This window comes from Mastigoproctus giganteus, chromosome 1 (assembly GCF_048544385.1).
Source record: "Mastigoproctus giganteus isolate SK-2022 chromosome 1, ASM4854438v1, whole genome shotgun sequence".
NCBI classification, from domain to species: Eukaryota; Metazoa; Arthropoda; class Arachnida; order Uropygi; family Thelyphonidae; genus Mastigoproctus; species Mastigoproctus giganteus.
Window position 1 is genome coordinate 33338144 of NC_143575.1, and position 19909 is coordinate 33358052.

General features: G+C 37.8%; 1 protein-coding gene across 4 annotated transcripts in view; it reads right to left on the minus strand.

Moving 5' to 3' along the window:
• The window catches only part of LOC150090693 (ATP-dependent translocase ABCB1-like), a 390895-nt gene that overhangs the window by 211859 nt on the left and 159127 nt on the right, over positions 1-19909 (minus strand). For all 4 annotated transcript variants that reach the window (XM_090372299.1, XM_090372310.1, XM_090372292.1 and 1 more), the window contains 2 exons: positions 16100-16327; positions 4914-5085 (listed from right to left, as the gene is read on the minus strand). In XM_090372299.1, coding sequence (XP_090228425.1) covers positions 4914-5085; positions 16100-16327 — 400 coding nt within the window. The remainder of the gene's footprint in view (positions 1-4913; positions 5086-16099; positions 16328-19909) is intronic.

Genomic DNA, 19909 nt, shown 5'->3' on the forward strand with positions numbered 1-19909 from the left:
TGCTGATGGGATTCTTCCTCTTGCTCAGATTATGCACCTGAGGGGGCATAAATTCCAGGGGCTTACATCTGGTGAGTATGGGCTTGGCACATCCTGAGCTGGATATCATCATTCTTCTCTTTCTTGGTGATTCCTCTCTCTCTCTCTCTCTCTCAGGATAATTCAGAAATTTTTTTTGGCTGGTGCAGCTTCCTTGCACCATATTGTTAATAATAATAATAATAATAATTCAAATTAAGTAAAGACAGTTGTAGAAGAGATGTGCAAAAATTTGCCTTTAGCCAGCGGGTGGTTGATTGCTGGAACAAATTTCTCTCTCTGTTATTGTGGATGTTGATAACTTAAATAAATTCAAGGAAGAACTGGACAAACTTTTGGCACAAATGCATGGACGAAATGGGAAGGCATTTTTTTTTTTTGGCAGATTCTGTATAAGCTTGCTTTCTTGCATCACATGCTACTACTAATGCTAATTTTGTTGCTCTTCATTCCAACAGATCCTTGTACTTTTTAAAATGAGGTTTCCAGTCCTGTATGCAGTGCTCAAGATGCAACCTAACCATTACCTTATACAATGGAGTAATAACCTACTTGTCCCTGCTGTCAAAATTCCTGTGTATCATTGACAGAATGACATGAGCTGTCCTAGCAGCCTGTCTGTACTACTCTGAGAACTTCATGCTGGACTGTACAATTACTCCTACATCTCTTTTGTTATCCACCACCTTGAATGTGGTACTACCCAACTGGTATATTATTCTGGAATTATCAATTGAGTAATGATGAAGCTGCACTTAGAAGTTTGTGTTCAGGTCTTGTCAATGCATTTAAAGAAAAGTGCAGGAGCGGATTAAGGTCAGTTGAGGCTCCGGGTGCAGAAGAAAATATTGGGCCCCTTGAAAAAAAGAGAGAGACAGGGAAAATAAAAATACATGTTAACCATTTTTTTAAATATATAAAAAATATTATGTACTATTAATGTTTTATTTCCAATAAAATTTGAATATAATATATGTATAATATAATTAATAATAGCATAATAATAATCACAAAGTTTTGAACTAATAGGTTCAACTAATTTGTTGGGGTTTTGCATGGGCCCTTCAGAAGTCGGGGCCCAGGGCGTGCGCCGTTAAATCCGCCTCTGAGAAAAGTGGCAAAGCTTCTTAAAAAGATCCAAAGAAATACAGTTCAAAGAATTTTCCTCAGTTGAATGTGAAGCCACTTCAGAGTCTCCTCATCTCCATATGAGGAGACTCTGAAGGTAAAAGTACCTTTTTTGTCACCATGTATCTGATTGGTCAGCAGTTACCCACTTCAATTTATAAAGTTTATCACCAATACATAAAGGCAATTCACTCTTAGAACTGCCTTTATGTATTGGTGATAAACTGGTATTTCTCGAGAGGAAATGCTCCCAAGCCCAAAGATTGTTCATAATTAACCTTAATGGTTCAATGTTGCTTCCCTCAAAATTAATGGGTATGTGCCATCCACTCCAGGAGCTTTACTTGCCTTTACGAAAAGTTTTTTGGATAATTTTTGAATTGAATATAGTGGGAAGTCTCTTGAATAATAGGTTTCACAAGTTACGCACACAGACTGATGAGGGTCAAGAACCTTGGGTATTATAAAATATTCAATTAAAACCTTGACAGTAAAAATCTATTTCATTTCAAAAAAGGTGAAATTTCATTATAAAGATAAGTAGAGTAAATTAAACTGGTTTACACCATTTACAACAATCCTCTGCCACCTGTCCTTTAGCCAAGGATAGCAAAAGGGCAGCAAGCAGAGGACTGAAATAAATGATCACTCTTTAGAGTTGGCCAAGGTTATAACAGGGGTATCTCAAGGCACAGTAGTGGTACTAATCTTGTTTCTGATTTTCTAAAATAATATCAACGAGAAAACAGTGTGTAGTGTAAAACGTTTCAAATAATATGAAGGCGAGGAGCGTGAATGGTACAAGTCAGGATGAGCTCCTTCGGAATGATATAGACAGGATTTATGGATGGTTTAAATTATGGCAAGGATGTTTTAATACTCTCATTGGGAAATAACTCAAGAATAATGTGTTTAAATGTGGAGAGTAACCTGAGTGTTATAATACAATTAGACACAAAAGCTACTATTGCTGTGTAAACAAGCATACCAGAAAGGTACATATAGCTTATCAATAATTTACCCTGCCTTTGCATATAGGGAGAAAGAGGTTACAGTCATATTACACAAGTCAAAGATGAGACTGCACTTGGAATATTGTGTTCAGGTCTCTGGAGGATGCACTAAAGAAAGATATTAGCTTCTTGAAAATGTCCAAAGATAAGCAAATCATTTGTTAAGAACAGCCTCTCATAAGGGATACCCATATGACAGACTCAAAAGATGTCAGTTACAGAATTTGGAAACCAAGCATCTCAGGGGAAAGGGACTGAGTGAGGTGTATAACCACTGTGGGTGGGGGATGGAAAGCAAAATGAGTGCCAGTGAATTTTTATATAGAGATGTGACATACACGTCAATGACATAAGGCAGTCATAGCTGAATGGTCAGATGTGAGGGTGCATAAGTACACATGCCTTGAGTGACCTGGGCTCTAGCCTGTGACTGCTGTCTTGTGAACTCTTCTGACCATGTCGTCTTCCCGGAGTACAAACAGAAATACAAAATATGGCATAAATTGAGGAAACTGATAGATAGGACAGTAGGAATTCATGGTCCATCAGCAAGCTGGTCACTAGACTAAACTGTCTCCGGTTAAAAGTCTAATAAAAATTTAAGAGTAAATTGAATCAGTACCCACTAACAGTGGGAAGAGAATGATAGGAGTGGATGTACACAGTATATCTGAAAAGTAATTAAGACAAAAATTCTCTCTCTCTCATTTCTCTTTCTCTCTCTCCTTTCTTTCTTTCAATCATTGAAAGCATTCTTAGAGTTCTCTCAAAGTTATCTCCTTCAGATGGCTAGATAAGTTTTGGATCAAACATTTCCTCCCCACACCACACTTGACCACCAGTGGTAGATCTCAATAACCCATTTTTGTGAAAGAAATCATTGAACAATTAATGCAGAATATGCAGGTGAATTATCACGCAACAAAAACTAGTCCTTGGTTTCTATGAAAGTCTGGTGTGAATCATTGAATTCTTTGCAACAATTATTCCATCACTTCTAAATATTATTGTTTATCTGATTGCCTTGCACCTTTTGGCCTTTTACTAATACTGTCACAACATTATCAATAAAATAGCAACTCTTAGTTCCTTATTATTATTTTCATTTGAAAATTTGTCATCATGACAGCAACAATAAAAAATTTAATTTTACACAATATATAAGAGGTTTCAATTTTCATTGTCTTATCTGATAAAACGAAGTTTTCATTTTCTCTTACAGCTGAATAATTTTTATTATGTGTTGAAAATAACCTTATATCTATAAATTTCTTTGGTTCATTCCATTCAAAAATTCATTCCATTCACAAAAATTTAGAAATAGTAGTAGTAATAATAATGGAAGCATGTGATGCAAGGGGGAAAAAAAAAACCCCAATTCCACACATCCACTTCCTCTAAAACAGTGGTTTTCAACCTTTTTTTTAAATAATGGCAACCCTAAGTAATTTATTTTGTTTTGTGGCACCCCTACTCAATTTTCTGCCCGTTAGATCTGATTGTGTGTGTGTGTGTGTGTGTGTGTGTGTGTGTGGGTAAAATATTACATATATATATATATATATATATATATATATATGTTATAGGATAGTAATTACAACAATATAATTATAAAAATTACATTTCATAATACAAATTATATATATACAGTATATAATTTTATTCTTTATATAGATAGAGGTACTCTGTAAACATCAATTATAGATCACCACAAAATTAAAAAGATACTGTACACCTTTTTATAATGAAATAAACATAAATTTTTTAAAAAAAATAAGTTTAAGTAAATTAAACCCAAATTACACGGCACCCCTGGAATGTTGTTGTGGCACCGCGGATGAAAACCACTGCTCTAAAAGTTTGTCCAGTCCCTCCTTGAATTTATTTAAGCTATCAACTTCCACAGCAACAGATAAAAGTTTGTTCCAGCAATCAACTACTGCTGCCTAAAGGCAAATTTCTGCACATCTATTCTACAACTATCTTTCCTCAATTTGAATTTATGCTCCCCCCCTCAGGTTTGTAATCAGAGCAAGTGGAAGAATCCCATCAGAATTCAGCATGCTCAACCCATTCAAGGCCTTATACACCTCAATCAGATCACCTCGCAGGTGCCTAGTCTCCAGCCACTGCAATTTACAGAACTTAAGCTTTCCTTGGTAATAGGACCCCTTCATTCCCCTCACCAACCTTGTTGCCCTTCTCTGTACAAGCTCAAGAAACTCTACATACTTCCTAAAATGAGGCCTCCAGACCTGTATGCAGTACGCAAAGCATGGCCTGACAATTGCCTTATACAAAAGGATAACACCTCCTTTTTCCCTTCTAGCAAAATTCCTGTATATCATTGACAATACCCTATGACCTGCTTGGTAGCCTGTCTGAATTAATCAGAAAACTTCATATCTGACTGCACAATTGCTCCCAGATCTTTTTCCTACCATCCTAAGTGTAGTACCACATAGTACCAACAAAATCTGCACTACACAAAATAAGGTATCTTATTTTGTATGGTGCAAATGCCCTCTCTTCCTTCTAGGGAAAGAAGAGAGAGCACATCTGACAGTTTGAAAACTAGATAGCAAATATGCTACATCATTTCGAGTGTGGGAGAATTATTTATTTTAATTCTTACTCAGGGAAGCAGCCATATTCAAAATGATATTGGATGCTTAAAAGCTTCTTTATTAATTTAAATTTATATTCAGTCATAAATCTATATCTATATCTTACCTTAGCCATGATGGCTGTAGAAATGATAAGAACAGGCATAATAGACATGATAACAAGGGTAAGTTTCCAGCCATAAACCAGAGCACAGATTAAACAGAGAAAGGTGGTAGATATGAAGAAAATACCTATACTTAATTTTTGTCCCAAACCATCTTCAATTCGTGAAAGATCACTAAAGGAAAGTTGGACAAATGAAATTAAAACAAAAGAATAATATATAAATCATATAACAATAATTAGTAGACATATAAGTTAGTGCAAATGCATAATGTCTTAATTAGTATTAAATTAGTGTCAATGATTAGTATTGAACTGGAAAAAATTATGCAAGTAAGCAAAGCTTATATAACGTTTGCTTTCAAAACTAAAATAAATAATAATACAGTCAGTCCTTCTACAGCACGATAGTTGTGTTCCTAGAAACCCTCGTGCAATGCAAAATCGTGCAATAAAAATAACAGGTCCTATGGGAAAAATAGGATTAGATGCCAACCACCCAAGATTGAACACACATTTGTAACCAAAACATTACCAAACGCAATACATAATCGTAATAAAATACTTACATATTTTATTTTATTTATTTATTTTTTTATGAGAACCCCAAACACGAGAGGTATTATAACCTATAGTACTTAGTACCGTGCTTGGGTTGGAGGTTGAGAAGACGAAAGAAGATATTTGTTGATATTGGACTTGAACTTCTGTAGATTGTAATTTTCAGGAAATACGTATGAAGGAAGGTTGTTCCAGAAAACGGCAGTTGAATGAATAAATGAGGAAGATGAAAAGTTGGTTCTGTGGGTTTGAAGTTGGACAGTAAATGGATGTTGGCTGGTGGCGGCACGTGTTCGGACTGTTTTGAAAGAGAGAGCGGGAATTATAGAAGCCAATTCAGAAGAACAGTGCCCATGGAAGTATCTGTAGAAGAGGCATGCAGCAGAAACAGTGCATCTATGAGAAAGCGAGTGGAGAGACTCTGTTAGAGTCTCTTTTATTATGATTTTATTACGACTATTATGTAATAAAATATTGCTAATGCTTTTGCTTCTATCGTAAGCAAACTTGTTCTTTGTTTGATCTTCTATACAAACAGGTGTTCCAGCTCTTCCAATTATTTGTCTTGATCTAATGGATTTTGTTACACTGAGTTTTTCCTGCTACGAAAGTTGATTTTATTTTCTCTGCATTCTTTCTAATTCTAAGCACTGCCTCATTTAGGCTTGTAGCATGTGCAATATCACATGGTTTTTCATTTCGCTCAAAGTGTTTCACGATTTCATATTTTTTCTCTATCGATAGAGGCAGACTGGCCATAAGCCTCACCGGAGAAACCCTGGTGGACCCGAGGCCAGAAGTGTGATTTTGGCCATATCCGCTAGTATGAGGCCGCTACAAATTTTCCTGGGTAAGAATTTTTGACCCAGTCTGCCTCTGTCTATCGATATTGCTTTTCTTTTTCTCTCTGAAGCTGTAGTGTCTTCACCAGGATGCTTCCTTTTCAGACCTTTTAAGTATTTCACTCATTTTTAGGGAAGAAAGCACAATTACAAAATGAGGAGGCACACTTAATACACATAAACAAAGCTGTGCATGTGTAGCAACTGAATAAACAACACCGTAAAGGCAGAGACACACTATTAACACCTCGCTATCTCACATTTCACTAAAGCACATTTCTGGGGGTTACTACCATAAAACAATAAAAACAATTTCCAGTTGCGCTTCTGCTAGTGGAATCTGTTATAAACTGGTAGTAAACTCGATTTAATTGCATTTGCGATAATACTAATAGCTGGAATTGTGTGGGTTTTTACATTATTATGGTGAAATGTTTCCCCTTCACTGATATAAAAAACAAATACATTTTCAGAATCTTCTCCTCATTCCTATCATGTTGCATTCAGTTGGGGTGATTCCACGTTCTACTGCCATTTCTTGTAAACACAAAGGTGAATCGTGCATAAGTGAATTCAGTTTGTGTTATATACGATATCGTTCCCCTATTTATAAATCGTGTATGATCGTATTCGTGTAATGTAAACACGTGGTATATAAGAACTGACTGTACAATAATTATAAATTAAAAATATATATATATATATATCTCCCTAGCTCTCCTGCAATGATGGACTTGGCAATGTGGTTGCCACTGCTAATTCCTCTTTAAATCTACATAAACTATCGTCTTCCAACAGCTGATTACCCTTTGACTAAAATTAAAATTCTCATGTTCAGTGTACATACAATTATCTATACATAGTTTCAATCTATGTCCCCTTGTAAGCATCACCTTAGAAAGAGAAAATATGGCCCCATCATTAAGTCTGTTCAACCCTTTTAAGGCCTTAACACCTCAGTCACATCTATTCACAGAAATCTAGTTTCCAAACTATGTAGCTTGCAGAAACTGGAATCTCTTCCTGTAAGAATAATTCTTTGTGACCACAACTAGCCTTGTTTCTCCTCCTTTCAAGCCAGTGAATATCATTCTTGACATAAGATTTTCAGACATGTACAAGGTGTGGATAGAAGGTTCAAGAAACAGCCATGGTAATGTGCTGGCTATTGATAATTATTGAAAAAACTGCCAGGGCAAATTGTATCGTTTCTTTATCCATCATTACAGATGGTTATAAGTTGTTGCATGTTTACTGCATGTCTTCATAATGGTAAATTAAAGTATTTTTTCCTTGAAAAATGTAAAAATGTCTGAAAAATTTATGGTTTTACAGTACATTAACTTACAATTTCTGGTTAAACCAAGAAAATACTCTCACTGGAAGTTATAAACTGCTACAAGTTTAAGTGGTACAAACAATACTCTGGGGGAAGGAGGGAAGACTAAATTTCTATGATAATTCTTGATCCAGCTCTCTGACAGCACTAAAAGCTGATAATAATGTTAAAAAAGTGCAGGGAACTTATTCATACTAATCAAAGATTGACTATCAAAATGATAGCAGAACAATTGCAGATGGATAAACAGTATGTTTAATAAAACTGTAACCATGAATCTTGAAATGAAGGTCTGTGCAAAGATAGTGCCAAAAAAAAAAAAAAAAAAAAAATTCCCTCATGAGCAATGACCAACAAGAAGACAGGTCTACATTGATGTTCTGGACAAAACTGTAAGCAGAACCAAACTTTCTGGGTGATGTGTCACAGAGAATGGAATACAGATATTTCAGAAAGATCCTTAGGTGAAACCAATAGCAGATAGCAAGTTCTCTGGGACTTAAAAAAATAAAGAATGAGCAAATCAAAATTAAGGAATATGCTCATCACTTTCTCTGATAAAAAAAAAAAAAAAAAGTACTGTCTACTCAGAATTTGCTCCCCAAGGACAAACGGCCAACAGACATTTTACCTTTGTGTTATAAAGTGTTGCAGGTAACCAGCATCATAGGTCAAGGGAACTAAAATCAATATTAGTAAATGAGTTCCACAAATTCTTCCAATAATGGCAAGAAAGAATGACTTTATGGACAGCTGCCCAAGTGGACATTGAAAGGAACAAAAGGAAATAACTGATAAAACTCACATTTAACTTATTTATACAGTCATTCCTGGAACTTCTTTCAGCCATATCTGATATATATTATTCAAGGAGTGGTCTGGACATTGATTTAAATAGTGAGATAATTTCCTCTTTTCTCTGCTAGCAAAATTTCAGTATACATCACTCAATACCCTATCTACTTCTGCTCTCCTACCAACCTTACTACACTGTTAAGAAAACTTTATCAAACTACATTACAATCCTCAGGTCATTTTCAACTTCAACAGTGTAGTGTGCTACTCTGCTGATGATCTGAAATTTCAAACTTGGGAACAAATTTGTGAACAGATGGAGAACCTTGAATTTACTAGCATTAAAACTTATTTGCCATTTTTCAGACAAACTATAAAATTTATGTCTTATTTGTAGTGATACAACTGGATTTTCATTAACATACATCTGGATTTTAATTTTCATTAACCCTGTGTATAATCAAGGTAATTTTGTAATACTGATTAGACTTTAATATGACCATCAGGTGCAAAGAGTGCCATATGATAGAAACCTCTAATCCCTTGATTCTTTAATACCCTAGAACCAGGTCCAAAAATTTCACATCATAGGAACCACTGATCTCTAACCTCAATATCCTAAAACCAGGGCCTAGTTGGAAAAACTGACTGGCTCCATGAAACCTTAACCTGGACTTGAGTCTTAGAACACAATCATTCATATGAATACTCGTCTGAGGACGAGAGTTGCCTGTTTGGACGTGCCTTTCTGCCGCTCTTGGAACAGAGAAGTTTTTTCTGATTTATTTTCTGCTTTATTAATTTAAATTGACATATTAACTTATTTTCTAGAGTAGCTTTATATTCCTATTTACAGTACTTAAGTTTAAAGTAACTTAGATAGAGATTTTGTAGGTATTACTTAGTATCAGAAAGGGTATCAAATCGACGTGTTTACCGTTCGTAAATAGCCACCATTGTTACGCGAAAATTAATCAGTAAAATCTATTAATCTTGTCGAACTTCAATGACAATTAAATTGTACTTTTAACTATATACAAAGGGTACTAGGAAAGTTTTGCAATACAGCTTTGTTTATTTAATTTTTTCAAAGTAATTTCCTCTACATTCAATACACCTCTCCATCCTCCGAAACCAGTCTTTAAACCTGTTCTGCCAAGTTTCACTAGGGAGTAAAGCACACTCGTTGTCCCAAGCCCGTAGAAGGTCCTCATCACTGGAAAACCGCCTCCCTTTTAGCTTCATTTTCACATGCGGGAACAGTGCAAAGTCGCAGGGAGCAAGGTCTGGACTGTAGGGAGGGTGCTCGAGAAGTTTCAGTCCTGTCGTGGTCAAATATTCGGTGCAGGCTTTGGCGCGGTAAGCTGGAGCATTATCGTGATGGAGGTACCAGGTGTCCATTCTTGACTTTGGCCGCAGGTTCTTCATAGATCCAATGACTTTAGGCAGGCATTGTTCAGTATACCACTTAGCTGTGACTGTCTTCTGCGTGTCCAAAATGACACGTTCCACAATTCCACTCGATTTGAAAAATACAGCTATCATTTTCTTCTTTACAGAGTGGGATTTTCTGACAATTACGGGTGTGTCGTCATCATCAAAGACCCAAACTTTGTTTTCAGCCTTGGTCGGCAGATCGTAATAGTACAGCCAAGTCTCATCACCTGTCACGATGTTGTTCACATACCGAGATTGTCCCTTATCAAACTTTTTTAACATCTCCCGGCACAAGTCACACGTCGTGTCATCTGCTCTTCAGTCAGGTGATGCGGCACCCAGAGAGAACAAAGTTTCTTCACGTGCAAATGATCTTGCAGAATCGAACGAATTGCTGGTGCATTTAGGCCCAAAGTATCCTCTATCTGTTGGTAGGTCACTTGCCTGTTTTCGTCAAGCATTTTCCTCACAGCAGTATCGTTTTCCTCCGTAACTGACGTTCGTGGCCTTCCTGGCCTCTCAGAATCCTCCAGAGTGAAAATTTCCCCTTTGGAATTCTCTATGCCACCTGACTATCGTTGTACGATGTGGACAATCATCATCTAGTGCAAGAGTCATTTCTTCTAAGCACTGGTCTATGGTTAAACCACACACGAAATTATACCGCAAAACTGTCCTTATCTCATTTTGTGACCACGATGCCATCGCAAGCACTTTACACTCTCACTACTAATGAATAACTGAGCCCATCGACTTGGCGCGGCGGCTACTATGCACGTATGAACATGTCTCAACATGCAGCAACAAGCAGCTTCCTGTGATTCATTGTTGCGTCATATTGCAAAACTTTCCTAGTACCCTTTGTATATATATATATATATATAACCACTTAGGTTACGTAACATAAATAATTAGTAAAAATAAATAATTAATACATAACTTGATACGGAAGTTATATAAAGGGATTTCGTAGATAACACTCGTTACTGAAACATAAATATTTCGTAGATAACACTCGTTACTGAAACATAAATATTTTGTAGATAACACTCGTTACTGAAACATAAATATAGCGTTATAACTGTGTTGGGATACAAGTTTAGGATTTAATTTTGTACTGAAATTGAAATTTTATTGGAAGTAAATCGAAATCATGACTCAAACCACAGCAGCAAAGCAAAAGGCTCAAGCTAATGGGAATGCTGTGGCTCAGGGGAGAACTGAGGGGGGCAGTTGCCCTCTGAATCACAGCCTTTTAAGATGCACTATTTGCTTGATGTTTGCGGAGCAGTCAGGTATGGGACATGATACTGCCATGGGGGATGTCTTTGTATGTGCACGATGCAAGGAGTGTAAGGATATCAGGCGACAACTCAGCATTGTTATGGGCCTATATGAGAGCTTGAAGAACAGGGTGGATGCCCTCGAAGGATTACAAGTGAGGGGCCCATCAAGCTCTCAGCTGCCCACACCAATGCCAGAGCTTGCACTGGTCATCGCGCAACACAGCGGCAACCCCCAAGGCAGAATGCTATTGTCAGGGAAACGGGAAACATGCTTTGTAAAAAGGATAGGTGGAACAGGACCAGGGTATGTCTGCCATGGGCAAAGGTTGATGACGTTGTAGAGCAGATATCATCTTTTAAGGGCACAAAAGGTGATATAGTTGTACATATTGGCACTAATGATATTAAGAGTAGGAGACCGGCGGAATTACTTAACAAGTACAGGTCACTGATGAAAAAAAGCCGTGAATTAGGGTTGAATTTGAAAGTGTCTGCAATTCTGCCCAGACACAATAGGAGGGAGTATATGATGAGAGCCCTGTCGATCAATTCGGCCCTGGAAAGATTGTGCAGGGTTCAAGGGGTAGAATTTTTTTCAGCCTGGTCTGTACTTGTTAACAGGAGAGACTGCTTCTACAGGGATAGGATACACTTAAATAGAAAGGGTGCAAGAATGTTTGCTGATGCTATCGAGGCAGTGTTAGGTGGGTCGGAAAACTGCTAGATTGGGGGGATACAAGGACTAATAGATTAACAGTAGCCACTGGCAGAGGAGAAAGTGATTCTTGCACTGATTCTATCGGAATGAGAAGCAGCCTGGAAAATAAGATGCAGGATATTTCAGAGACTGCTGGGAATCATGGGGGTACAAGTAAACACATGGGTTGTGTTAGGGTGGCTAAGAGGAAGAGCAGGTGCATGTATACTTGCGTGTACACCAATGCTAGGAGTTTAGTAAATAAATTTGATGAATTTGAGGTATTGCTCAAAACATCAAAGGCAGATATTGTTGGGATTTCAGAGACGTGGTGTCCCACAGATATAAGGAATGCAGAACTGGAATTTGGGGAGTACAATGTCTACAGAAAATATAGACAGGATAGGAAGGGAGGTTAAGCAACACATAAAATCCAAGGAAGGGAAGCCAGTCGACATCGCTGGACAGTGCAGTGTCGAGCCAGTTTGGTGTGACATAAGCATTGGGAAATCAAAATTGAGAGTAGGAGTGTGCTATAGGCCTAATGACCCTGATGAGTATAATAAGAAACTGTACAGAGAAATAGAGTGGGCCAGTAAATCAGAGAGTCTTATAATGGGGGATTTTAATTTCCCAGATATTGACTGGAATTTGGGGACTGGTCACTCACACACTAGCAAGGCTTTTGTGGATTTATTGGATGATTGTTTTCTACATCAGCATGTTCGGGAGGCAACTAGAGGGAGTAATACTCTTGATTTGATTATCAGTAGTGATTCTTCATGCATTAAGAATCTGCAGATAAATGAACCACTAGGTGGCAGTGATCACAGTGTTCTGAAGTGGGATTTACTCAAAGAGGTAACTACCATTAGGGGTAAAGGGAAGGGGTATTGCTTTCGTAAAGGCGACTACGATGGACTGAGACAGTATTTAAATTCTATACAGTGGGATCAACTGATGATGTTACCAACAGCAAATTCAAAATGGGAAGCATTCAAAGAACTTATCTTGGAAACTACTAGGCTTTACATACCAACTAAGAAATATTTTTCAAGGTTTAGGCCTAAATGGATGTCAGATGAACTAATGAGGCATATGGCATAGAAGAAAAATGCATGGGATACATACAAATTAACACGTGACACAGAAGCCTATGATAGATACAAGTTGATCTGTAACCAAGTTACAAAGAAGGTTAGGCAGGCGAAGGCAGATTACGAGAAATCTATGGCAAGGGATGCAAAGAAAAACAGCAAAGAGTTCTTTACTTATGTAAACTCTAGAAGGAAGGGGATGAATCAGATTGGTCCACTTGATATCGATGGTTCAACTGTTGATGATCCTGCTCAGGTAGCTAACAAACTAAATGAATATTTTGCATCGACATTCACACATGAGGAGTTATTCAGCGAGGGGAATGCCTGAGGTGTATTCAACTCTAGCAGTAAGTCAGAGAATCTTGTAATAACTGAGAGTAAAGTGGGGGAGAAATTGTTGAAGATAAACACAAGAAAGGCACCTGGGGTGGATGAGATTTATCCAATTATATTAAAGGAGGCAGCAAAGGAAGTAAGCAAACCCTTAGTCATAATTATGAGAGCTTCCTTGGACTCGGGGGAGGTACCCATGGACTGGAGATGTGCAAATGTGATCCCAATTCACAAAGGAGGATCAAAGGCTGACACAAGTAATTATAGACTTGTGAGTTTAACCTCTGTTCCCGGAAAATTAATGGAGGCACTGGTTAAAGAAGCACTGCAGGATCATCTAGACAAGACTTCAGTTATAGCTCGAACACAGCATGGTTTTGTTAAAGGGAAGTCTTGCCTGACCAATTTGACTGGATACTATGATGCAGTCACAAAAGAACTGGATGCAGGGAATAACTTTGATATTATATACTTGGATCTTAGAAAGGCTTTTGATACTGTTGCACATGGAAGACCGCTGCACAAATTGGAGCAGTGTGGCATTGGAGGCAAATTGCTGCTATGGATAAAGGGATGGTTGAGGGGGAGAAGACAGAGAGTGGTAATCAATGGACACTGCTCATCATGGACTAATGTTATTAGTGGAGTCCCTCAGGGTTCAGTATTGGGTCCTTTATTGTTTTCTGTATTTATAAATGATATTGATGATGGCATATCAAGCTTAATGTCCAAGTTTGCAGACAATACGAAGGTTGGCAGGGTTGTCAAGGACACTACTGACACTATGCTGCTGCAACAGGATCTGGAAAGGTTGAGCAGATGGGCTGAGAGGTGGCAAATGAAGTTTAACATTGACAAATGTAAAGTACTACATATGGGAAACAGCAACCCCAGAGCAACGTATCAACTCTGTGGTACTACACTGACAGTGGTAGAGAATGAAAGGGACCGGGGGGTGGTTGTGCAGGCAGATATAAGAAGTTCTCTGAGCAGTGCAGACGGGCTGCAAGAGTAGCTCATGGTGTATTGTCAATGATATATAGGAATTTTTCTAGCAGGGATAAGGAGATGATTATTCCCTTGTATAAGGCAATGGTCAGGCCACACCTAGAGTACTGTATACAGGCCTGGAGGCCTCATTTCAAGAAGGATGTAGAACTGCTGGAACGAGTACAGAGATGGGCAACAAGATTAGTGAATGGAACAAAGGGGTGCTCTTACAAAGAAAGGCTTAAGTTTTGTGAATTACAGGGTCTGGAGACTAGGCACCAGCGAGGTGATCTGATAGAGGTGTACAAAGCCTTGAATGGTTTGAGCATGCTCAATGCTGATGGGATTCTTCCTCTTGCTCAGAATAATCACCTGAGAGGGCATAAATTCAAATTGAGGAAAGACAGATGTAGGAAAGATGTGCGGAAATTTGCCTTTAGCCAGCGGGTGGTTGGTAGGTGGAACAGACTTCCATCCCTTGTCGTGGAAGTTGATAGCCTAAATAAGTTTAAGGCTCAGCTGGACAGGTATTTCGAACGAACAGAGGGGTGAAGTGGAAGTGGATATTTTTTATTTATTTATTTATTTTCATTTATTTATTTATTTTTTTTTTTTTTTTTGGCTGATGCTACATAAGCTTGCTTTCTTGCATCAAATGCCTCTACTAATGCTAATGGTAATGCTAATACAGCTTGATAATCAATGAAGACATATTACACAATAAGACAATATGTCTTATAGTGTGAAGCTGAAGGTGTAATAAGGACAGCAATTTGGTTATGTAGATATTTATTTATTTTTTTGTTATTTATTAATGTTTCAGCTATGAATGCTGACCGGGCTAGCCAGGTGGGTAAAGTGCCTGCCTGGCAACCCTAAGGTCGCAGGTTCAAATCTCACCTCGGGCTTGGATCAGAGTAAAATGCAAAAACCTTTGGAGGTGCATTATGGCCACAGAAGCTGATGTGCCAACAACAACAACAAAAAAAAAAAAAAAAACAGCTATAAATATTAATCAATTAACTATTAAAATTCTTCTATTAATTAGTGGTGGATCTGTTAATATTAAATCAATTTATTTATTAAGTAAGCTTATACATAACTAATTGTGAAATAAGCTCAAAATTAATTAACAAAAGAACTCTGTATAAATTAATTACCAACATTGACCTGTTCTGCTGCCTTTACAGTCTCTGAAGAAGTGGTATAGGAAATACCATGAAATATCTGAGAATAATCTACTCCTTTAAGAAATTAAAAATATATTACAATCTATGCAGGCTGCAGTGCTTAGATTTTCACTATTCTCCACGTAACTGCACATCATGCCTCTAAAAGAATGACAAAGTTGTCTTCAAGATAACAAAAAAAAAAAAAAAAAGCTGCGTATATTCTCCTTTTCTTCTTTCAAAGTGATATGCAAAGTGATATTATATGTGATTTTATGATATATTATCAATCCAGAAGCATCAATATGAAAATGTAATGGCAATGCTATCCAAGATTTTCAATTTGGTAATCAAGGAGTGCTTTTACAAATTAAAACTACAAGCAAAAGGTTTTGGATTGGCAAATGTGAATAATAAACTTAAAATTATAAACAATTCATTCTATCTTTGGGAGAGGAGGGGATTGAAAGGGAACCTATTAAGATGTTCATAAAGTGAAGTTTCAAAAAAATTCCATTTTGTTATGTGAAGTTTTCACATAACAAAATGGGAGTAATTAATATTAATATTCAACACCTCATTCATTCAATTAAAAATTCAATAATTCATTAAACATTGAACAGTACATGTCATAACTTACGTAGACATCTGACTAGCGAAGTCCCCACTTTGTTGTTTATCAAACCAACCTATATCTTGCCTTAAAATAGACCTCATAAATCGACACCTTATTCGATGTGCTTGATTGGACGCTGCAGCACTCAGACAATTGATTGCAATATAATTAAAGACAAGCAGTACACCACCCATTGATACAAACAGACCAGAAAGGAGTTGTGTGTTACTCAAAAACTCATCTTTCCAACCCCTAATTTAAGAGAAATCATAAATGCTTTGTTAATTTCCATATATTTTAATTACTTTTCTATAAATAAAACAAAAGTTATAAAGAAGAAAAATAATAATCATGCACCTAAATGCAATTTACACACATTAAATGGTGAAAATATGCTGTCTTGTGGCAGCAGAGTGAAAAACCACTGCTGGCATAAAAATGCTTAAAAAGAACATCATAAAGATTATTACTATATTTAATACCACTCTTATATCACATGAAATTAATAATATAGTTTATTAAACTATTTGCCTAAACTACTATACATTAAGGTGATGTTTCAGGTATTTTACCAATACCCATCATCCTTTCTCAACAAAAATCAGCATTCTGAAGTCCTTCATCCTAAGAGCTTACAGAATTTGTAAAGAAGATAATCTACAAAATAACCAAGCTGGCCATGAAGAACAGATATCCTCTACACGTTATCAACAAAGCCATAAAAGACACCTCCAAGACCATCAACACAACCCCAACCCAGCAGGGACAGAAGAACCTCCATATGCATACCGTACATACTGTCTGTCAGCACTAAAATAGCTAAAGAAGCCAGGAAATTTGGTATCTTCACCTTTATAAAAAGTTCAGCCTCCATCAAGCAGATCATAAAACAACAGCCCAACAACTTTGACACTCCTAGAAGTCCTACCTATAAAACAGACTGTAGGTGTGGGGATACATATAATACGAGAGTCATACAGACGTCACACTGCAGAATCAAAGAGCACAAAAAATGATCTACAATATGGAAGAGTTCTAAATTATTAGAATTTTTTTCAGCCTGGACTGTACTTGTTAACAGGAGAGATTGCTTCTACAGGGATGGGATACACTTAAATAGAAAGGGTACAAGAATATTTGCTGATGCTATCGAGGCAGTGTTAGGTGCGTCGGTAAACTGCTAGCTTGGGGGGAGACAAAGACGAATAGATTAACAGTAGCCACTGGCAGAGGTGAAAGAGATTCTTGCACTGCTTCTATTGGAATGAGCAGAAGCCTGAAAAACAAGATGCAGGATATTTCAGAGACTGCTGGGAGTCATTGCGGTACAAGTAAACACATGGGTTGTGTTAGGGTAGCTAAAAATAGAAATAGGTGCATGTATACTTGCGTGTACACCAATGCTAGGAGTTCAGTAAATAAATTTGATGAATTTGAGGTATTGCTCAAAACATCAAAGGCAGATATTGTTGGGATATCAGAGACGTGGTGTCACACAGATATAAGGAATGCAGAACTGGAATTTGGGGAGTACGTCTACAGAAAGTTGTTGTTATTTGGTTTTTAGGAGCATTAGCAACTAAGGCCATATTGCTCCGTGAACATGCGGTGGTCATTCCTGACCTTTCCACATCTTGCGTATTTGGTGGTGATGGGCTCGAACCCCTGTCTAATTAAGAAGCGTGTGCTACTCACTGCTGCTCCTTCCCACCTGGCTACGGAGGCGCCTCTACAGAAAGGATAGACTGGATAGAAAGGGAGGAGGGATTATGCTATTAGTTAAGAAATACATAAAATCCAAGGAAGTGAAGCCAGTGGACATCGCTGGACAGTGCAGTGTCGAGTCAGTTTGGTGTTACATAAGCATTGGGAGATCAAAATTGAGAGTAGGAGTGTGCTATAGGCGTAATGATTCTGATGAGTATAATAAGAAACTGTACAGGGAAATAGAGTGGGCCAGTAAATCAGAGAGTCTTATAATGGGAGATTTTAATTTCCCAGATATTGACTGGAATTTGGAGGCTGGTCACTCACACACTAGCAAGGCTTTTGTGGATTTATTGGATGATTGTTTTCTACATCAGCATGTTCGGGAGGCAACTAGAGGGAGGAATACTCTTGATTTGATTATCAGCAGTGATTCTTCATGCATTAAGAATCTGCAGGTAAATGAACCACTAGGTGGCAGTGATTACAGTGTGCTGAAGTGGGATTTACTCAAAGAGGTAACTACCATTAGGGGTAAAGGGAAGGGTTATTGCTTTCGTAAAGGCGACTACGATGGACTGAGACAGTATTTAAATTCTATACAGTGGGGCCAACTGATGATGTTACCAACAGCAAATGCAAAATGGGAAGCATTCAAAGAACTTATCTTGGAAGCTACTAGGCTTTACATACCAACTAAGAAATATTGTTCAAGGTTTAGGCCTAAATGGATGTCAGATGAACTAATGAGGCATATGGCAGAGAAGAAACATGCATGGGATACATACGAATTAACACGTAACACAGAAGCCTATGATGGATACAAGTTGATCTGTAACCAAGTTACAAAGGAGGTTAGGCAGGCGAAGGCAGATTACGAGAAATCTTTGGCAAGGGATGCAAAGAAAAACAGCAAAGAGTTCTTTACTTATGTAAACTCTAGAAGGAAGGGGATGAATCAGATTGGTCCACTTGATATCGATGGGTCAACTGTTGATGATCCTGCTCAGGTAGCTAACAAACTAAATGAATATTTTGCATCGACATTCACACACGAGGAGTTATTTAGCGAGGGGAATGCCAGAGGTGTATTCAACTCTAGCAGTAAGCTAGAGAATCTTGTAATAGCTGAGAGTAAAGTAGAAGAGAAATTGTTGAAGATAAACACAAGAAAGGCACCCGGGGCGGATGGGATCTATCCAGTTATGTTAAAGGAGGCAGCAGAGGAAGTAAGCAAACCCTTAGCCATAATTATGAGAGCTTCCTTGGACTCAGGGGAGGTACCCACAGGCTGGAGATGTGCAAATGTGACCCGAATTCACAAAGGAGGATCAAAGGCTGACACAAGTAATTATAGACCTGTGAGTTTAACTTCTGTTCCAGGAAAATTAATGGAGGCACTAGTTAAAGAAGCACTGCAGGATCATTTAGACAAGACTTCAGTTATAGCTCGGACGCAGCATGGTTTTGTTAAGGGGAAGTCTTGCCTGACCAATTTGATTGGATACTATGATGCAGTCACAAAGGAACTGGATGCAGGGAATAACTTTGATATTATATACTTGGATCTTAGAAAGGCTTTTGATACTGTTGCACATGGAAGACTGCTGCACAAATTGGAGCAGTGTGACATTGGAGGCAAATTGCTGCTGTGGATAAAGGGGTGGCTGAGGGGGAGAAGACAGAGAGTGGTAATCAATGGACACTGCTCGTCGTGGACTAATGTTATTAGTGGAGTCCCTCAAGGCTCAGTATTGGGTCCATTATTGTTTTCTGTATTTATAAATGATATTGATGATGGTATATCAAGCTTAATGTCGAAGTTTGCAGACGATACAAAGGTAGGCAGGGCTGTCAAGGACACTACTGACACTATGCTGCTGCAACAGGATCTGGAAAGGTTGAGCAGATGGGCTGAGAGGTGGCAAATGAAGTTTAACATTGACAAATGTAAAGTATTACATATGGGAAACAGCAACCCCAGAGCAACGTATCAACTCTGTGGTTACTACACTGACAGTGGTAGAGAATGAAAGGGACTTGGGGGTGGTTGTGCAGGCAGATATGAAGTTCTCTGAGCAATGCAGACGGGCTGCGCGAATAGCTCATGGTGTATTGTCAATGATA